This window comes from Oenanthe melanoleuca, chromosome 6 (assembly GCF_029582105.1).
Source record: "Oenanthe melanoleuca isolate GR-GAL-2019-014 chromosome 6, OMel1.0, whole genome shotgun sequence".
NCBI lineage: Eukaryota > Metazoa > Chordata > Aves > Passeriformes > Muscicapidae > Oenanthe > Oenanthe melanoleuca.
Genome location: NC_079340.1, coordinates 22,245,114 through 22,266,323, shown reverse-complemented (window position 1 = coordinate 22,266,323; position 21,210 = coordinate 22,245,114). Strand labels below are relative to the sequence as shown.

At 38.6% G+C, this 21,210-nt stretch overlaps 1 protein-coding gene across 13 annotated transcripts in view; it reads left to right on the top strand.

The window, feature by feature from the left end:
- BTRC (beta-transducin repeat containing E3 ubiquitin protein ligase) overlaps positions 1-21,210 on the top strand; it is a 119,609-nt gene that overhangs the window by 21,407 nt on the left and 76,992 nt on the right. For 8 of the 13 annotated variants that reach the window (XM_056494681.1, XM_056494687.1, XM_056494678.1 and 5 more), the window contains one exon: positions 5,919-6,026. The exons of the other annotated variants lie outside the window; for them this stretch is intronic. In XM_056494681.1, the coding sequence (XP_056350656.1) occupies positions 5,919-6,026 (108 nt within the window). The remainder of the gene's footprint in view (positions 1-5,918; positions 6,027-21,210) is intronic. 13 annotated transcript variants of the gene reach the window in all.

The following is a 21,210-nucleotide window of genomic DNA, read 5'->3' as shown; positions in this document are numbered from 1 at the left end:
AACATATGCTCAGCTCTCCCAAAGTGAAATGTTGGTTTGCTTGATTTGTAGTTTGTGAAAAATGGTCCAAGGGCGTTTAGTGAGATAGCTCAGCTTTTGTTATGGCAAAACAGGAGCACAAGCCACTTGGAATCATCCCCATACACACTTGTGGAAATGTGACCAAGGTGTCTGAATGTAATAGAAGATGAGGAATTGTGCAAAGCACTGGTTGTGACAGCAACCACATCTGGCCCTTCACGATTCTGGTGCAATACGTGCAGCTAGAAGAGCTGACAGTTGGTGGGCTGGTTGAGCTCTGCAAGATCCTTCTCATGGTCACACTCTAAGGATTACTACAGTTGCCTCTTTATTTTTATAAATGAATTTTTTTACTATGGAAAGACTTTAAAAAAAAAACTGCCAGTGACAAAGTCAGAATTTTTTGGTTATAAGTGTGGAAAACTGGTCTGGAATGCAAGAGGTGCACATTTTAACTGTATGGCTTTGACTGGTTTTTTTGGTCTTAATTAAGACTTACAGCTTTTAATGTTTTTCTTATTTTAAAATGAAAACAGGCAAAAAACTTTCTCCAAAAGTTATGAAAGTATTAATTTGCTCTGAGACATGCTAGTCTCTTTGGTAAGTTCATAATTGGGCAGAATTTTTTTTAAATGCATATTCTTGTCTCTCAGGTATATAACTACTTCATAACTGGTAAATCTGTATTCATATGTTAGGGTTTTTAAAGGCATATTATTTACACAATTCACTTGAATGGCTCCTTTGAAAGCTGTGCGGCTCTCTCATGTAATTATGTATTTAGTATGCCTTGCATCCATTGTTGGGATAGGGGGAAAGGAAAAAAAAAACTAAGCCCCACAAAATTTATTAAAATAAATAATAAAAGAGTATTCTCATTCTGATTTGGCAGCTTTTTTAGAAGTTGTATTATATACTCTTTTTTTCAGATAATAAGATCTACCAAAGCTAAAAAATGGAATATGTGTGACAGGTTTTTTTAATTGTGGAAGTATACAAGATGCAGTGGGAATATTTTTTTTATAGTTATATATATTTAATAAGAAAACACCTCTCAGAACAGTAGAGGGAAAAATAAGAGATACCTTTTCATTTTTATGTGTATGTGACAGGTTAAAAGAATGAAAAGTGGACCAGAGAAAGGATCAAAAATAATTTTTTAGCCAGAAGTAAATTTCTGAAATTGTTATTAAGTTTAATGAGACCAACATTTGTAATGTAAATAGCAGCTGCCTTATCTGATATGTTTTATGCAATGTGTTGCATTCTGTGGTGACAGGAATAGTGCAGACTGAATACAATGTGAAAGTGATGTATGTTATATTTTTGGCCTTGGCTTAGTTAAGTATGTGACCAAAAAAAGTACAAGAGGAACTGAGTGAGATTGAAAGGTATTGAGGTTTGTTCTCCTATTTTTTGTGGTGTGTGATAAAAATAATTCTGAATATTAGGAATCCTGGTAAGATGTGAGCATGTGTTTGATAAAGGATTAAAATTCCTTAGGCACATTTCCTGTGAATTAGGTTTTATAGAGCATGCAGGAAACAGTAGTGTGAAAGAGACTTTCAGGGAGAATTGTTCTGCCATTCATCACATATTTGCTTTCTGGTGATCTGTGTCCTCACATTAAGCTCACGTCTGGTTTACATACTTCTAATACCCTTCAGAGGATCCCTTATGTTCTATCTGCTCCAGTTTGGGTGGTAGAATTTCTAGGACCTCTTTTCCCCTCATGTCTTGGTTTTTGTAAGAGTTAGAAATTGTTATTGGCTTATCTTTAGAGTTCACCTGCATAAAGCACTGGATGCTGTACCAGAAGGGAAATAATTCTGAACTAGGGAAGAACTGAAATAGATGTAGTTAGCAGCTGAAATTAATCTTATGTACAGTACACAAGCACCAGCCCTTGGGGAGAAAATTTGGTTTCCTCTTTAGATTTGTCACTAACTTGTGAAGATGTACAAAAGTAGATTAGGCTGCCTGTAAATCAAAGGTGTTTTAATTGCACATGTTATCATAAAGTTCAGTACAAGGTTCATATGGGGTAACAGGTAATACCTCAGTATTTCAAAATATGCCACAATTAGAGACAGTCATCTGTACTACTGTCTAATTAATTTCTCCGAAATGACTATAAACAAAATATCCTTCAACTATTGTTTTATTTTCTTTTGGTCACTCTTGTTTTACAGTGAGCTCAGTATGGTCAGTTTATGCTTTCTTACCTGTGCACTACAGTTGTGAACTTAGTAATCCAAGAACTATTTTTTCCCTGTGTAGAGCCACTTAGTTTTACAGGACAAGGTGATATATTTCTGACCTGTAACACAATTTGCTAAAACTGTGTTAGTTACCCCTGGTATATTGTATTTGCTGAAGGACTAGAAGAGAACAAATTTGATAAGAAAAACCCAGTCTGAAATGGTAATGTATAATCTTGTAATGTAGTAGCAAATAAAGTAAATAACCAATTTTTAGCACTGGCAAAAATTTAGCCATTGAGTGTGTATTGAAATTTGTCTTTAGGACATCAGATAATTGGAAGAGAGGGTAGACTATTAGAGGCAGAACATCTGATGTAGTCAAGAAATGTTCTTGCAATATAATTACAAGAATAATTGAATAGGTTAAAATACATCTTCCCTTCAGCTCATGGTTACTGTCCACTCAGTTCAGGCAGTGGCTGTGAATGCTTCTAGCCTATTTTAATTCAAAGTAAGGCAAACCCATTTTAATCACCAATGGAGCAGGTGGAACCAGCCTTTGTCAGAAGAAGGATGCTGGTCTTGTTTGAAACCGTTCTCCCTGTATTTATTTAGTGGGAAAATACATTTCAGAGTTCAGGGAATGGGATTTTAAAATCAATTGGAAAAAGAAATTGGGTTTTTCATCAAGTAATTCCCTATTTTATGTCACTCAGTGTGTATTAAAAATGCTTAGCTTTTCTAAATAAAAAGCTTTGCATCTCTGGGTCTGAAAGTTGTGCAGACATCAGAAGTATTAATGCAGTTGGGAGTCAGGAGAGTAAAGAGATTGCTGCATCCTGGCCCAGTACTTAGCAAGCAATACCAGCATTCCCATTTGGCTCTAGTCCAAACACTGTGCCTCTGTATCTTTGTTTTGATGAATCGATGTAGATTGACTTGAGTTCAGGAGAGGGTTTTGTCAGTCAGCTTTCAAGTCATGAACACTGAGGCCAGTCCCTTGTTTGTGGAGCTGACAGTACAAAAGTGAGTGTTTGACACGTGGCTTGCTCAGTGCATGGGGATAGAGGCTGTTGGGATTTTTCAGAGATCAGCCTCTAAATGAAGTTGTTCTGTTGGGTCACTCATCTGATTTACACACAAGCTGTTTCTATTGAAGCACCTGGGGCCTTTTGTTCAGGCTTGTGAATAAGCCTCTTTCAGTCACCAGCAGTAATTTAGTGTCTCTGCTTCCTTCAATAGGTAAAAGGCAAGTACGGGAATGACATTTCCTTCCACACTCTGCAACTTCATGCTTATAATTTTAAGATAGGTAACAGAACTGTATCACTAATGTAGATTTTGTAATATACTGAAACAGGTTCAGAAATCATCTAGGTATTGGTAGTTTTTTAATTCCTACTTCATAACTCTGGAACAATACTAAGTGGCAGGAGTGCATGGGTGAGGAATGATATCCTCTGTTGGACAGAGAGCTCTGCAGAATAGCCCTTCAATGCTTTCCTTTGTTATTGTGGCAATTATAGAGGAAGACATTTCATTGCCTTGTAAGTTCCCTGGCACAATAGAGTGCCCTACCTGCAGGTTGTAATGACTCTGACTTGAGCTGTAATCTCACCTAAACCTTGAGTCAACTTAATCTTGCCTTTGCACTGACAGAGTGCTTCTCATTTTTCCTACCTCTGTACCTTTCCATGCTTCAGTCAATACAGATATTTAAAGTAACTTCCTTTTTTTACTTGTCAGTCAGTTTTAATGGCAATCAGCTCTTTGAGTTCATTATCACAGCATGAAAACTTGAGCCAGCCCAACGGATGGAAAAGCTTGAGAATATGGAATAAACGATAGCTGCAAGTCTTGGATAATGCTGTATGAAAAAAAAAATCATCCCATATTTATTTTGTATTGTGTTATGAATCCTGGGATGGGTAATGGTAAGCAGCTGATGCTTACCTAGTGAATTTGCTCTGCATCATCAGAAGCACCATGTAGTGAATTTCCTGTTACTCTGACATTTCTTGGAGAATAATAAACAACTTTGATTTAAATAAATAAAACTGGTGAAATGTTTGACCATGGAAATCCATTTCATGTATGATTTTTTTTTAAAGTTATTGTCACAGCAGCTTTCAGTAGCTGTAGTGATACGTATTACATTGCAAAGAAAAGATTGCTGGCATTTGGAAGGTTTTTTATATGTGGGAGTGTTTGGGAGGTTAGAATGGTGGACAAGGAAGTATGGCTCACTTTTGTAGCCTGGTACAATACTATGGCTGTAATTTTTTTAGCTTCGGGGGCATTACATACAAGTTCATGTGATATGTATTACTATGATGTATTCAAATTCTTGAGTTTCAGTATCTTTGTAAAGGAAAGACTTGTTTAGTTGGGTTTTTTTTAATGGAATTGCAGTGAGGAATGTATTTTAAGGTACCATAAACTTCTGTTGAGAACATTTCTACAGGTTATATTCCCCAGCAGTCTCTAAATACTATTTCTGGAACAGCAGTGTAAATTGCAACAAAGTACAGCAAAGAATGTGGTGACAGACAAGGTTAATCTCTGTGTCTGTCTGCACAGGACCAGATTATGGATGTTGGTGATCACCTTTCTGCTCATTCAAAGATGGGTTATGTTGCTCTTACATACTCTCATTTAGTACAAGATTGTGCAAGGATTTCTAGCCCTCTCAAGAGCAGGAAGAAACGGTGGCTCAGAAGGCAGCTGTCATTTCATACCCATTCCAGCTGCCCTTTCCACTCAAATTTCCTCCCATCCCCTCCCCCTCTATTTAAAAAAAAAAAAAAAAAAAAAAAAAAAAGCGGGGGCAGGATTGCAAAAAAGAAGAGTATGAGGTTTTAAAATCTCTAGCAGCTAATCTATCACATCCTTCAGTTTTCATGGCTATCTGCCAATTTAAAATACACTTGTTTTTTCCTGCCTTTGCCAGTAATTAGACAAATGCAGTAGTGCTTATGGCATCAAAAACTCTGTGTCTGGTAGAAGCAATTGCTATCATAATGCATCCCTAAATTTAATAGTAGTGGTGTAAAATGAATAAGCAGCTCTCTATTTCAAGGGGTAATGGCTTTAACTATCAAAATGGCTAGTATTTTCCTTGATTGGCTGCTTTGGCTCCTTTTTTTTGTACTTGTGTTTGTAGGAACTGAATCAATTTATTATAACAATTGTATTTTATTTAACAAACAACAAGGCAAGCAGAAGCAGGAAACTCTTATAGTGTGTCACCAAATTCCTATTCACCTTGGATCATAGGTTTTTCCTTTTAGCTCATTTACAGACAAAACACAAACCTTTTCTTTCCCTGCAAGTATTACACTTAAAGTTGTAATTTACTTTTCTGCTTTCCTTGCAAAATTGCTTGCCTTGTGTTCTGCCTGGAGCATTGCTGTGGATGGAGAAGAGGTCTGATTAATTGGAAATAAACTTTTTATTACTGGGAAAATTCAACACGTTGTGGAAAATTAATCAAAATTTACTTTCTTGATCCATAGGCTTTTTCCTTGCTACTATGACATCTGTAAAGCTTCTCTCAAGGAAAAGATGCTTCAGCAGTTAGTGCTCTCTTAAAGGGCAGTTGTGTTGATGCCATTTGGCTAAGCCTTAAAGTTCCTGTAATCTGTGCCATCCTGTCTCACACAGTCCCATCTCATAGTTGTCCTTTCTCTGCAGTGCTCTATGCCCAGATCTCTGTGGCTGGGCTGCTCCAGCCTGGCGGACAGCATGCCCTCGCTGCGATGCCTGTATAACCCAGGGACTGGCGCACTCCCAGCTTTCCAGGTACTTTCTGTCTCTCCCCACTCCTTTCCTCTCCATCTGTGTGCGTGTGCATCTCCTTTACTTGCCTGCTTGACCTCTATTTATTCTGGTTCATACTCTGTGCCTCTCCTCTGTCATTCTGATCTCTGGTATTTTAACCCATCTTGTGTAGATTCAGGGCAGCTGGGGCATTTCCATTTACCTTGATAAAATTATTTTATCTAAATTGGCCTGATACCATCATCTTTTTCATTGGCTTTAAATTGTGTCAAAAGATACCACTTAATTATATCTGGCAAACCACATCCATTACACAGTCTCCAATCTGGCCATTCTGACTCTTTGCAATTCCCCTCCTATCTAAATTTTTTGTGTGCCACTTAAAGGACTTCGAGGGTGAGTTCATTGCCATGATGATAATTGATGCCAGCAATTCTTTACTGCAGCTTTGTTAGCAGGAGTCTGGACATTTTGACTATAGAAAATTATTGTCCAAGCAAGCTGTCAGTCAAAAGGCAAATAAAGGAAACCTTTTTTTTTTACCCTTTGATCTCTGATTTGTTAGATTCAGGCTTTTCTCTGTCATGAGTCAGTTTTCTGCCAAACAAGTTTGTTCAGACCCTTTGGGCGACCAGTGAGTCTTAAAAAATGCAGCCATTCTCCCATGGGTAGAGAGTAAGACAAGTGCTGGGTGACCATCAAGAAGCCTAGACAAAGCTCTCAAGATCATTACAAGCATTTTTGATGACATATGGGCATAACAGCAGAGACTGGGCTCCAGAGATGTTATATTCACATTGGAAACTCAGGTATTTTATGAACTGCAGTGACTGAGGGACTTTAGGAGTATCTCTACAGAGAGCACATTTATTTGAGCTAATCGTAGCATGAACATTTACTTCAGGGTTTATACTGCTGGATTATGCTACTGCTGGCCTAACCTTTGGCAGAGAGTTTTATTTACCAGCATCTTTCAAAACCAGATAAAAAGAGTAGACCAGAATCTTTGTGAAATTTTCACTTGTTTTGGGGTAAGTTCATTATGCTCCTCTAAAGGAAAGCATGCAAAGATTATTTTAAGTTTTACTTCTTGCTCCCAGAGCTAGGATAGTGCCGTGGAAATAATCCTCTTAGTCTCAGAGGAGGCTTAAGTGTCTTGCATCATTTTGCTGCAACTCTTTTTGCTGACACAGCAGTAGCACTGATGGACTCTGGAAGGTCTCCTGCCAGGCCTCCTTTGCTGAACCAAGCTTTTAGTGGAGCTTTCTGTGGGGGAGGGGGAAACACAACTTTTTGTTAGTCTGACAGGACTCTAGAGACAACAGGCAGAGTTTAGACTCCTAATCCTGATTTGCATAATTTGACTAAATCGGATGGGCCTAATTTTTGTGCTTTTGGCTTTTGAATAAATCTCAGATCTTCTTAACCTTAGCAATATATGGAAAGTAATTTATAAAGTCAAACTGAGATTTCTTCCTTTGTAGTTGAATTATTTTTGATTACTTAAAATAGGCATATATTACAAAGGGAAAGAGAAATTAATTTATTTTAGCTTAAGATGTTCTTGCTAATGATAAATATGAACAATAATTGTTCTGCTAATGCAGTGCACTGATAGTTGGGGTCAACTGAGTTAGCTGCACAACCATTCATTGTATCGGGATACTGGTAGGACTGGCACTCACATTTCTGCAGATTTTGAGAGACATTTCCATGTGTATTTAGTGACTGTGGGAATTGGGGATGTATGTCACTTGCCATCTGAAATGGTGGACTGGTACTCTTCACTGAACTCTGACTGCTGTGTTGAGGAACACATTTACTGCCAGTTGAGAGAGAAACCACGTTGACAGCAACAGCTTCTGCAGCATTGAGTCATCCTCATTTCCATCAATTTTTTTCAATGGGCTCTGATTGATCCTCATTAGCTTGCATGTCTTGAAGAAAACTCTCCTCTGAGGTATGGCTTCTGCATTTTCCAGTGCAGAAGGGAGTGGTTGGAGCCTGCTTGAAGCGGTGATGTTGCAGTATTTCATCATTCTTTAATGCTTTTTTTTTTTTTGTATCAAATCTTTGGGAAAGCATTAAAGACTTTCTTGTAGCCCAGTGAATTTTCTCATATTAAGTTACTTTCTTTTTTTCTGTGGAAAGCTTGAAGTAACTGGAGAAGCATATCAATGTTCTTTGCTTGTGGCAAAAGAGAAGATGCCATCTGGAAGGCTACTTAGTCACTGCTGAATTTGTCTAGTTATTTACATGCCTGCCTTCAGATGCTCAGACAGAAATGTGGAAAGATGCTCTTTTTGAATAGCTCAGTTACAGTCTTGCTGACTCCTCATGGGAAGCATTGGCAGGTAGTCGATTTAGAGATAATTCTATTAATATGTCAGGTAACTTCATTTTTCTTCTTTGTGTTTTTATTATTGGAGACACTTAGGTGAAAACAGGATCTTCTGGTTCCTCAGCCCTGTTTTTAGGCAAACATCCTGCAGTGGGAAAGGCTTTAAGGCTAAACCAATGAAAAGAGGAATAAGGAGCTAGAAACAGTTCTTTTTTACATCTTCTATCTCAAAGGGCTTTGCAACTGACAGTCTGCTGTGTAGCTGAATCTCATAGCAATCATGGTGGAAGACAGCAGCAAACTGGGACATGAACTCCTATAAGGCACTGTGGGAAGTGGTCAAAGAGGTTATTTTAGCACAAGAAAAAGGCCAGCTATTCCATTTTCACAGTGTCTTGGATGCCAGTTTTTACGGTACTGTTATTGTGCAAAGCAACTGAAAATTAGGTTGCATGTAGATTCTCCTAATAATAGAAAATAAATAATGCAGAATATACTATCTTTTCTTAGAAATTTGTGCTTTGTAAGTTTCTAGATGTGCCAACAAGTGTCTGTTTTCATGACATTTTCCATGTGAAGATAATTACTTTCTCTGTTAAAATATTTTGCCATGCATACTCACAAGGCTCTATTTATGTTGCTTTTCATAGCTGCAGCTCTTTGAAAATTCAAATTCACAATTACAACTGCCAAGTATGCCAAGGGAATGATTGTATTAATCCTTCCAGGTTTTCAGAAGACCAAAGTATTTCCTTGAATTCATTTCTGTAGGCTGTTGTATAAATGAGGAGGCTTGAAGAGGAATTTTACAAGTCTTGCCAAAGACTTTCTGTATCACCATAATCGCTGAGAGCAGTCCATCTCTTCCCTTTTATCAAATTCACAGCCAACACAAATACCAGCTCCTGTTTAGATTGTAAACTTCTTGGGACAAGAGTCATGCTTTTACTACCTTTATCTGGAACCTAGACACGGGTGGAGAAGAACATAGTTGTCTTGTCAGCTTTATTTTGCCACATCTGAAACTTTTGTTTCTGTAACAGGCTCTAGTAATCAAAGAAGGATTAACTTTTGTGGTGGAGGCAGCAGCATCTTGTTGAGTACAGAAGTGTCTCTACGGAACGTCAGAAATTTGTGTTTTGTTTTACCTGAAGATCTTAGCCATAAATAACTACACATCAGGGTTTGTCAGGTGAAGGGGACAAGCTTCTGCTCAGTTTTGCAGAAGTGAGCATGTGTGTGAGACTTCCTCAGTCTGGGCTAAGACCTCTGTCCTGGAGGAAGACATGGGTGTACTGTGCTAGGCAAACTGAAGCAAAAAGGAGTGCACTTGAGGCTGGGCAGTGTGGATGTGACCTCTGTGGACCGAGATTACTTTTGCAGAAACATGAAAATGCAAAAGATGTCAAAGGTATGCAGTGATGGAAGTCTGTTGTCTCTGTGAGACGGATAAGAACTTATTTTTCAAATTACTTTTACATTATATTTTCCTAATTTTTATATTTTTGTGTTACAAAGTGGAATATTTGTTAAAGAAGCATTGCCAGTGTATTGGTAGAAACAGTTGTGTCTGTAAATGTCCTTCAGCCTGTTCATGCGCTTTTGTGTTAGAAGTTGGCATTTTATTGCTGGAAATACAGTGTAAATGTGAGTAGTAGTACATAATTTCTGGTTATACAGGAGGTTAGAGCTAGAGTCTTGGGGTGGGCAAACTGCATGCTCAGAAACGCGTTTGTGAGAAATACATTTGAAGGAAATTGTTTGGCTTTGGAGCCAGGGTTTGCTGGTGTGCATACTTCTGTCTCTAATTGGGAAAGATATGGGGTGTCCAGTCATAGACTCCATCAGCATGGAGACACTAAACCTGTTTGTATTCACCCCTCTAGCTCTGCCAGTGGCTGTGTGAAACCTGCCCGGGGGCTGTTTACAGTGCACCTCTAAAGCAGAATCCTAATTTTGGTGACTAATAGCCAGAGCATGTGGCTCCAGCACCCCCCGGCTGGCAGCAGGCTCTGCCCTGGTTGTGAATGTAGTTAGGTGGCCCCCAACTGTTTACAAGACAGCAGAGGTGAGATCTTTGATTGACAAGTCAGAAATGCATTAGATCATTCCTCTGCCAGTCTCTGGTTCATGCTGTTAAAAATGTCAGCCTCTCCAAGTTTGAATGGCAGCCCGAGGGCCTCAGAAGCTTTTTGTTTTCTGAGATGGAAACACAAATTGGATGTGTGCCTGAGCGCTTCATCCTGGGCTGTAATTTCATCTTTTAGCTAAGAACCACAAGGTACATGAGCAAAGCACCCTGTAAACAATAATACTGGGGAAAAAAATAAACAAGGTCGTGTTTCTGGTACGTTGATCCACTGGTGTCCTGACCTCTATCACGTTGAACATCTCCACTCTGATTGCTGTTCCCTTTGGCATTACAATGAGAGGAGATAGACTGACACAGGAGGCAAAGATTTAAAGTTGCAGTGCTGTTGCACATTCCTTGTATTGGCTATGAAATATTGAACTGCCACAGTGTGACACCTGGTTTTTTAAGCAAAGTTTCTTGTTGGAGGTGTTCAGCAGCAGTATTTTCTGGTTTTCCTCATTTTACCACCTGGCAGGAGCAATTATAAAGGCATGAGAGACGATACAAGAAAGAGCAGAAATGAAGCCAAATCATGTAATTTTTGTTTTTGAATCCAGCCCCATTTGTAGCTCAGACTGTTGGGAGCTTCCCTGTGGAAAGACCACGATGTTAGCCTGGCTGAAGATTTCTTTAAATAAAGTGCCCCGTGACTACAGAAGAGTTTTCTTAAACATATTTAGGATTTATCCCTCTCTTTAAATCAGATGACCTTGACTGGCTGGCAGTGTAACCTGTGCAGAGGCTGAGTGATGCTGGGGTGCCCACCAAACTTGGAGAGTTGCTCAGGTCGTAACGACAGGAAGAGATATTTTCCTCCTTTCAGGTTGCAAACAAATGAAGAGGACTAGAAAGAAATCTTTCTTTGTGGATCAGTAGGATGGGTTCGGTTGTTTTTTGTAGCATGTCACTAATTTCTAATTACATTGAGTAATTACGTTTAGTAACAGAAATCGGCATTTGTTCTGCACCCACATTGATCCTAGAAAGTTCCAAGTGCTTTTATTAGCTCTTTAATCTGAGTATCAAGAAGTGTGACAGTATGTCACTGAGAAATACTACCCCAGTGTGCCCAGCACAATGATTAATTTAAATGGCATTTTAGCTACAAGATGCCCTCCTTCAGCCTCGGTAGTAATGGTCCGGTTACTACTAATGTGCTTTTCCCGCTAAGGTGAGAGCAAGGTTTCTAGCACACCAGCACCAGTTCGGCTGTTTGGTTTAAAAAATGAAACAAAACTCATCCGAGTTTTCCTTCCTCCCTCGTTAGGAGTCAGGAAGGTGTGTAAAGCCGTAGTGACAAACGGCATATGCAGCGCCGCGTTGGAGGCATACAGGTATCTTTAAAGCTAGCTCCGGTTCCTCAGGATTGCGAACATCTGCTTGGAGGTATTGTGGAGCTCCACAATGCACTAATTGAATTACTCTTTTCTGGAGTTGCAGGCTGCGCTAATTGAATTAGAAGGGGGCTGTGCGTGTGCGCGGGCGCGGCGCGGGGCGGGGGCCGGGCCATGGCGCGGCCTGTGCTGCGCTCCCCCGGCCGCGCCCGGAACTGCACCGCGGCCCCCCGCGCTTCGGCAGCACCACCGGCTCCTGGTGCGCTCCAGCTCCGCAGCTTTCTCCCTTTCCATGGAGAAAACAGGCTCTGAGCGTGCCCGCTGCAGCCCCCTCGCACAGTGGTCCAGCGCGGTTAGATCCAGCCTAGTGTCTGTCAATCGCTCCGTTATCACTTTGGCTTTGATGGCAGTAAGGGCTTCAGCAGGAGCCGGTGGCACAAGATCAAGTTGTACCTATTTGTGCCCAGCTGGCAAAGAGATAACGCCTGTAATTTTAATTTAAAAATGCAAATACGGAAATTTACCACAAATTTGGAGAAGCCGTGAAATACTTTCCTATCCAGCATCTAAATTTAAGCCAATGTTAGAATTTGGTCACTCTTAGGAAATATGCAGAGATAGTTCTGAATAATTTTGTATAAGGAGAAGAAAATGAAATATTTCTTCTTTGAAATAAGGTGAACACATGCAAAATTTCAGGGAATCAATCCAGACACTCTCAGTAGAAATTGACTTGCTAAATCTTAAAATTCATAGCTTGAAGAAGTACTGTGCTACACTGTGTCGGGTGGGTTTCTTCTTATTTCCTCTGCTTTCTGTTGGCTATTATTTGCATAGCATGTAAAAATACTCAGATATTCTCTTTCCTGTATTCTCTTTTCTTCATAACTAGATGACTCACTTTTCCATAAAATCTCAGCTCTTTTCACTCAATTTTATCTGTGTTTGGTAGATCATTCTCATAAATTTAAACCATATCAGAGACAAGATGGTATTTGTTTTGCTTTAATGATAATAATAATTTCTTCTATTTTGTTTCATTTGAAATAAAAATAATTTGCTAGAATACTCTGCAAACTAAGTAAAATTAAACTCTCCTTGTGAAAATACATAACCAATATTCTGTGATATGCATGATTTTTTTTTAAGATGTTTATATACTTGCCCTGTGTCTGGTGGTGTTAAACAGGGCTTCTCATTACCGCTAAGAATTAAAAAAATTGCTGCTAAACACAGAAGTTTTAGAAATTTTCAGTTATACTGAAAGTTATTTACCAACCAGCTGCCTCCTAAAATAAAATGCCAATATTTTGTTAAATATGTGAAACAGGTTTTGGTGCTTTTTGAGGGGAATTCCCAAAGAAGTTTGTACTTTGGGAATTCTGTTTTGCTGATTTTATTTATGTTTATAGTTGTTTCTCTCTAACATTTTATTTATATATTTACATATATGTGTGTGTGTATAAGTATAAAAAAGAATCAGGTTGTCAGCCTTCTTGGCTCCCTTTCTAAGTAGTCAGGTAGACTGCTTCTAGTAGCCATTGTGAATGAAATATCCAAGGAACTCATTGATCATACCAAATATTTATTTAGGGCTCATGTCTAGTTTTTAAATGACTACCAATACAATTTAGTACTATTGTGGAATTTTCTAAATTATGTCTGTACATAGCAAGATCAACCATTGCATTTTGCCTACCTTCTACAAAAAAATCCCTGGGATTTATTCTCTCAAAATACAACCATATATCCAGCAAACAAAGGATGCAACTCTTCATTCAGCCAATAAAGCTGCATACGCTTCTACTCTTTTCAGGAATATACCTTGCTCTTATATCACATCTTCAGAGTAATAAACTGTGCAGCAACCCTTTGATGTAGGTAATAACATTTGACCTTGCAACACAGTACGTTCCCCTGTGCAAATGAAGACAAACTTTAAACGTGGATGTTGTGGTGATTGTTCATTAAAAACAACCAAACACACCACACAAAACTGGTGTGTAGGACTTATATCCAGTGCCTTCTTTTGGTGAAAGTCAGAAGGGAAGATGGTCATGGTGAGAGTGTCACCTTTAAAATAATGTGAGAGCGAATTTGGTGCTGCCTTAAGAGGCTGTAAATGGGAAAGAATCTATTCCATCCATTGTATAGAATGCTTTTAAAATCAATCTATTTCTAGAAACTAAATTGTCCTGGGACCAGCTCTTGATATAAAAATTCATAGAAACCTGTTTTTCCGAGTGTGGTAACTTCTTGCCATAGTGCTGTAGTGTTAGAATTCACATTGGCCAGGTTGTTCTGTAAATTAAACAGTGACAGCTTCCCTCGGGGGAACAGCCAATGTATTTATGATGATGTGCTGATTACACAAAATACACTGCAAGCAGAAAACAGCTGCAGAGAACAAACCTCTTAAAAGAATACAATTACAAATAGCACCCTCAGTATTTCTAGTGGTGAGAGCAAAATACAGCATGCTAATGCAGGCTTCTAGTTTGCTTCCAAAGAAGAAAAGGGATCTACAAAGAAGAGGCTGAAGCATGGTTGGATGCACACACAATGCCAATGTGGAGTGGCACATAATCCCCTCCTGAAGGTGAAGGGCAAGAACACACCTCAGACTTGCTTTTTAACTGTCCTTGTTCTTAAAATTCCTGTGACTGCAACTCCAACAACACTGGCTAGTGAGGTGTTGGGGCTCTCTGGCTTGTTGGTGTTTTGACTGCTGTGGTTCACACCCTGTGTCCTGGTTAAGACCTGAGATGTGATTAGGTGACTAATTTATGCTGCCAGTATGACCATTATGAAGCAGATCATAGGAGATACTGTAGGGGAAAAAAAGGCCCTGGTTTAAAGCTGGGCTTTTTTTTTTGTTGTTGTTGCTAATTATTGCTTTGGGGGAGCTTTTGGAAATAAATTCCAATTGTTTGCAGCAGCCTTCAGTGTTTTGTTTTTAAAAGGTTCCTGTTTTGTATGTGTAGGACAAGGTCTTGTACAGTCCAGTTTAGGATAAGATGAAACTTGAAACATAATATTACTAGAAGATGGTGGCAATGGGACTGTGATCCTAAACTCAGGACACAAACAGGCATCTGAAGAGAAAGAGGTTCTCACCTGGAAACAAAAATTAAGTAACTGGAATTGCTTTGTGTGATTGTATGCCAGAGAGTTGGTATAAGGATCACTGTGGTTCTGTGAGGGCGCATTGAAAATGAGGAGTATGTGGCAGTGGCAGCTCCCACTGCTCTAACATCTCATTTTGGAGGGCTGCAAAGGCAGAAAACCTCCACAACTCCACAGCACAATTCTTTTTTTAGTCTGAGTTGACCTGTCACACTTAAATCGTTAAAATATAACATTCTACTTTTGGCTATGCCATGTATGTATGTGGGAGAGTGAAAATACAGAGAATGCCCTTACCATTCACTTTTTCAGGGGTAGATAAGTAGGCCTTTTAAAAGTCTGGAATTTCTGGTGTCTTTGTTATGTTCTAGGACTGTATCAATAAAACATATTTCAGGCAAAAAATTACCTTTTTAAAATGAAGAAATATGGTCCTTTCAACATATAGATCTGATTTTAAAGCAGATGAGGTAAAAACATTGACACTCTAATTTGGAAGGACTTAATTCACTTGCTTAGAAGAAGTACCAGGTTTTCCATTTATGGATTGCTGGCATGTACTAATAGACTGTTATTCATCTGTCTGTATTTTCTTTAAATCGTTTTTGAGCCTCTGTGTGTTGTCCTGCTCTGCTTACATGTATCCCATGTGGCAAGAGGGAGTTTTGTATAATCACCCTGCTTTAATCAATAGAATAATTGATAAACCAGATAAGATTTAAACTGATTACCTCCCCGAGTAGAACTCCCCGAGGGCCTTGGACTCTCTTAATTTTGACATGTATGTTGTGTACCCCGTGGATGAAGTGCAGTTTGAATTATCTGTTTTTATTTGCTTAATGATGGGGAGGGTGTTAAAGTCAAATGTTTAATTAACCCAGCAATGGGCTGCGCTGTCACTTACACACACATCCAGCTGATTGAGATATCTCACCGAGAATACTGAATAGGAATGATAATGTGGCACTGAGACGGAAGATTGCTTTTTCAATCCATTTGCTGGGTCACTGGTTTGAATGTCTTACTGGATGAAAGGCATTCAGCCTGGAAAAAAAATTCAGCATTTAAGTACATTTTGTTTTCCTCGCCCCTTTCCACCAAGAAGTTAAATAAAACAGATATGCTGTAGGTTTAATAAGCCATTCGTGTTGTAGCAAAGAAGCTGCAAGTACTGGATCTCAAATAGGCGGTGGTCTATAGCTGTATAATTTCCTACAGGAACAAAATGTTTGCCAGCCCCAAGGTATCTGAAGGTGAGAACCTATGTACATCTTTATCTTTCCTTCTTTGGTTGCTTGGCTACTCACCCCATTTGATGGTCTCCAAAGCATGTCCAACTCTTCTTCCTTACCCAGCACAATGAAATAATAAATAATACTTTGTAACTCCTTGTTCTAGTTGAAGAAAATGGTGGTTTAGAGTTGGAATTATTTTATAATGGTAGAAACTAGTAGTGAGCTGTTAAACTTAAATGTTGCAGGAGGGGCTGTTGTGTTGCCACATTTAAATTAGCCACATCAGGAGAACCCGAGTGTTCCTTTCTTGGGTGGCAGCTGTTAAAAGGCTGCAGTGCTTGCTAGCCAAGCATTATAATGTGCAATGCCTAATCTGTAACTTTTAATTCTTTCATTAGAAGGTTGTAATTTTTTTTGCTTAATGTGATTGAAAAATCACACTTATTTTTCGTATCAGCAATGAGAGTTTTCAACAGCACTGTATGGAGGTAAACACACCCTGTATTGGAAGCTAACTAAATTTGCCTCATAGTCCAGTGGTGTGATTGATGCTTCTTGTAATAAATGTAGCTTTGGATTGGGGAGGTGGAGCTGTGTCATCCAAACTGCTCCATGGTGACTCCATAGGTACTTTGAACCTGTTCCAGATTAAGAACCAAGTAGCTTTGGCTACAGGGTCACCTGGCTCACACTAAGACAAAGATCTGGGTGCCTCCACACTGGGTGGTGTAGACAGTGTGCTGTGAATTCCCATCAGCCTGACACTGCAGTGAGATCACTGAATAGCCATTTCTTTACAAGTGAGCTGCTTTAGGAAAGACACTGTGCCTAAATAGTTAACAAGTTTTGTTCCCCTATGCTGTCAATTTTACTTCAAACAGACAACTTGTGCTTCATTCCTTTGATTTGTATCTTATTTCCCCTTTTCCTGCAAAAAAAAAAAAAAAATAGTAAGGGAAAACAACAAGTGAAGTGTAAAACAGTAACAGCAAGATGAGGATGGTGTGGTTGATTTAGGGTTGGGAATGAGAATGCCACAGGCTCTGAGGAAGGGATGTGATGACAAGTGGAGATATTTTGTTTGTTTGACAGGAAAGCTCAGAATGAGAGGTTTTGGAAAAAGAAAATTATAATAATAAGTGTAGATGATGACCAGGGATAAGAGGGGATTTTATAGTCAGTCCAGTAAGACAGCATTGGTTCTTTGAGAGAATTAGTTTGAAAAGTTAGAAAATATTGCTTGAAGAAGGATGATGCCTATATAACTTAGATTGAAGTTGCTTCTATAGCTTGAGTTATATCAATATAACCTGATATATCTATATAACCTGATATTAATATAACCTAAATAATGATTTTTTTATATATCTATATGACCTACATAAGCCAAATCATAGATTTTTATACCTATATAACCTGAATCATAATTCTTATACCTATATAAGCTGATATAAATAACTTTTTATGCAATGTAATCTCTAGTATATGGTTTATTAGTTGCTTAATGCTGAACAGAAAAAAAGGAAGAGAAAAACTTGCCAGGTGGATAGCTTTAGAGATGGATAACTATAGCACTAATGAAAAATTTGCAAGTGCAAAGCAAATTAGCCACAAAACAAAGAATTTAAGCCGGTTAAGACCAGAGAGACCAAGGAACACAATAACTGCGCATGCTTCGAAGACAAAGTTGAGAAGTTCAGATGTGAAGAAGAGCTTGGAAGCCTTCATCAAAGACCCCCGATGACCCCTGAACTGGGGAGGTGCAGGTGCAGTGCAAAAGAGTTATTTATAACCATGAGATCATAGTAAATTAGTTCTGGTGTGTATGTGATGATGTCGTAGTGACATAGTGGTACTAAGCAATACTTGCTGTATAAATACACCACAGCACTTGACAAAAGTGGGTGAGTTAGGTGGAGATATCCCCCTCACCACCAGCACTGCAATAAACAAATACCTGCTCTGTAGACATCAGACTATGGGGATTTATCTCCAGCCCGTCTTTTGGGCATCAAGGACATGAAATCTCCAGCAAAACTAGACACTTTTACAACCTGTTTCTAAGAGCACTTGGAGCTCCTATGCAGATGAAGCTGTAATAAATATTGTACGAAGAAAGTTAAACTGTATCTAGAGAATTTTAATAAATAAAAAGTTTTTAAAAACTCTCCCTGGATCTGTTGGCTCTTGTTAGTACTAGAAATACGTTTTTGACGTGTATTTTGAATGTTGGCTTATATTCCAAGCCTGTAAAAGCTGACTTTGTGCTTTCCCCCCACCCTACATGTAGGGGAAAGAAATCAAGAAAAGATCTTATTCCAGCATACAAAATCACTGATAAAAGTCTACAGTTCATGAGCATGGAAGGGAACAATGCTGTTAACTGTGAATAAGAGTGTATAATTTCAAACTTTAGTACTTTTACACTTTGGGATGAGTGTTGAAAATGAATTTTTGTGGAAGGAATGTAGCAAAATGAAAGCAACAAAGAAGTGAGAGCCAAGCCTGGATTGATTCAGTTCTTCTCTAAAAGGCTTCTGTTGCATGCAAAATCCTTCTTCCTGAAGTATGTGTGGCACAATTCAGTAGTGTCGCAGAAAAACTTAACCCCAGCTGAGACTGTTATAAAGGAATTTTAACATGAATTCAAAAGAGGGGAGAAATTTCTAATGTTGCCCTGAAGAACAGAAAGGGAAGAATATTGTTTTGTTCAATGTGAGGAGCAGATGTACAAGGGTAAGTCAGTAGGAAGAGGCTAATCAAGGCACAGAGATAATAAAGTTCAGAACAAGTCCTGACACCAGTCTTACATAGGTGATCTGGTTGAATGTTTGAAAGTATACCCATACTATGTGTATTGTAAGGTTAATTGGGTGTTTTCAGCCATACTTTTTTGGGAATATGTGCTTTCTGTTCCTTAAAAAGATGTAGATAGCTTTGAACTACATAAAATTTTGGAGTACAAGATGTACGCTATAAAATCATGCATAGAAAGTGCTAGCTATAAAAACGTGTACCTGTGAAGGTGCTGATCAATTTGTGCTATTTAGGAAAGGAAATTCCAAAACAGCCCGGCTGTGAGGAAATGCAAATAATAAAATTCAGCTAGAGGTCCTTGAGGCTTCTTAAGCCCTAACCTTGTTATGAGGAATGGGGAAGTCAAACTGCCTAATGCAGATGTCTGTGAGTTACAAAAATAACCAGATGTCCTGATTAGCAGAAGCAAATGTTCTTCCCTTAATCCACGTGAAATTATATTCAAAGGCTCTCCGGATGTAATGTGTGTGTAAATAAGGCACCAACAAACATTGGAATAGAAAGGGCCATTGGCCAACTAGCTTGCAAGGCTTGAAAGCTTGAATATTAAAAACAAATTTGCCACTGCTGACTCTCTTAAATTCACAGAACAGAACTGTTAAGCAGGGCTGCTTCTTGGGAAACATGGAAAGCCTGTTCTCATTAGCCATATTCTCTCTGTCTCTCTCTCTCTCTTGAAAAATGTGGATGAAGTGAAGCTAGCTTTTTAAATTCCCCTAAATGACTTGTTCCCGGCATCTGTATTTAGGGGGAGGAGGTGGTGGTGGGTTTTTTTCAGCTACAGCTAGATTTTTGCTGTTAGAAATGCATCTGTTCATCAGATCTTTGATATTTGTGCTGGTTTTTGGTATTTTAATGTTAAACTGAATTTACTGTTCTAGTCATGCTGACTTCCCACCCCATTAAATTACCCTTTATAGCCAACCAGTAATTACCATGTTCAAGAATGTCATAAGAAGCTTTTCTTTATGTTATGAAATTCTGTTATCAAGTCTCATTGCCTTGAAAATTTATACTTTTCCAATTATTGATTTGAATGAAGCATAAAGAAAATCATGAAGGATCCATTCTACAGATGGAAAACCAAATTTTGTCCTGATTTTTGAAACTTTGTTTTCATCATCAGTGTTAACATGGAGGCAGACCAAATTATGACTTGTGTGAACATGCATGTATGTGTCTGGTCAGAGGTGTAGTGTTGTACTTCCCATTTTCACTGCTCTCAGAACTTCAGTTTTAAGAATTTAAGTTATAGCAAATTATAGTTAAGTTATATATCATTACATAAGTTATAGTTAAGATATAGCAGCTCAGCTACTGCTTGGGCAGTAGCTTATTCATGTTCCAGGTGGGGATGAAGTCTTCATCACGGGGCATTTATAAATGTATTGGAGAGAAAAAAAGTGCCATGATTCTGTGCAGCTAACAAGATAATAGGTATAATAAACAGAATAGACACATGCATGCCATTCTGTAAAACAGGTACTGAACTGGAAGGCCTTTTTTAGTTTGTTCCCTTTCTTTTTCCATTATCAGTCAGTGCAAGGCAGGCTGCAGATCCTCTGCCCTCTTTTTCCATCACTCTAATGCTCAGCCAAAACCCCTTTGAAAAGTACCATCTAACTTTAAACTTGTAAGAGCTGGGAAACTTTGTCTGTTTCATTCCAGGCTGAAGTTACCCCCTTGTGCCTTCACATAGCAATTTATGGTGTTCTCTAAAAGGATGTAATCTCGGTGAATGTTCAGAGCAGCAAATGCCGAGGAGGAATGGAGTCTGATACTTATCTCTGCATTTTCATTGCTATGGATCTCCCTGTGTGTTATAGCTGTCATTTTTGTTTTATCTACTGAGCAGCAGAGAATTGCCTTCAAACTTGCAGCTTTCTACTTGTTCTTCTCATTACCAATCCTAAGGACTGGTTTTATATATTGTAGTGACCAGCCAAATAAGTGTGAATTTGAATGTTTTGGGCCTCATGATAGGAGAAAAAGGAGAAGGTATCTTTACATGTTTCTAGTGTATCTTAGACACTTATTTTTTTTTAAACAGTAATACTGCTTCAGGCTGACACTGGCTATGCCAGGATTCATCCTAGAACTGTTTGAAATGGCTGAGATATTTATAAACTGACAGACAGCATTTATAAAATGAGGATGCTGACAGTCCCTTAACGATAACAATGGGCTTGGACTCATCTATCACTTACAGAGGTTATTG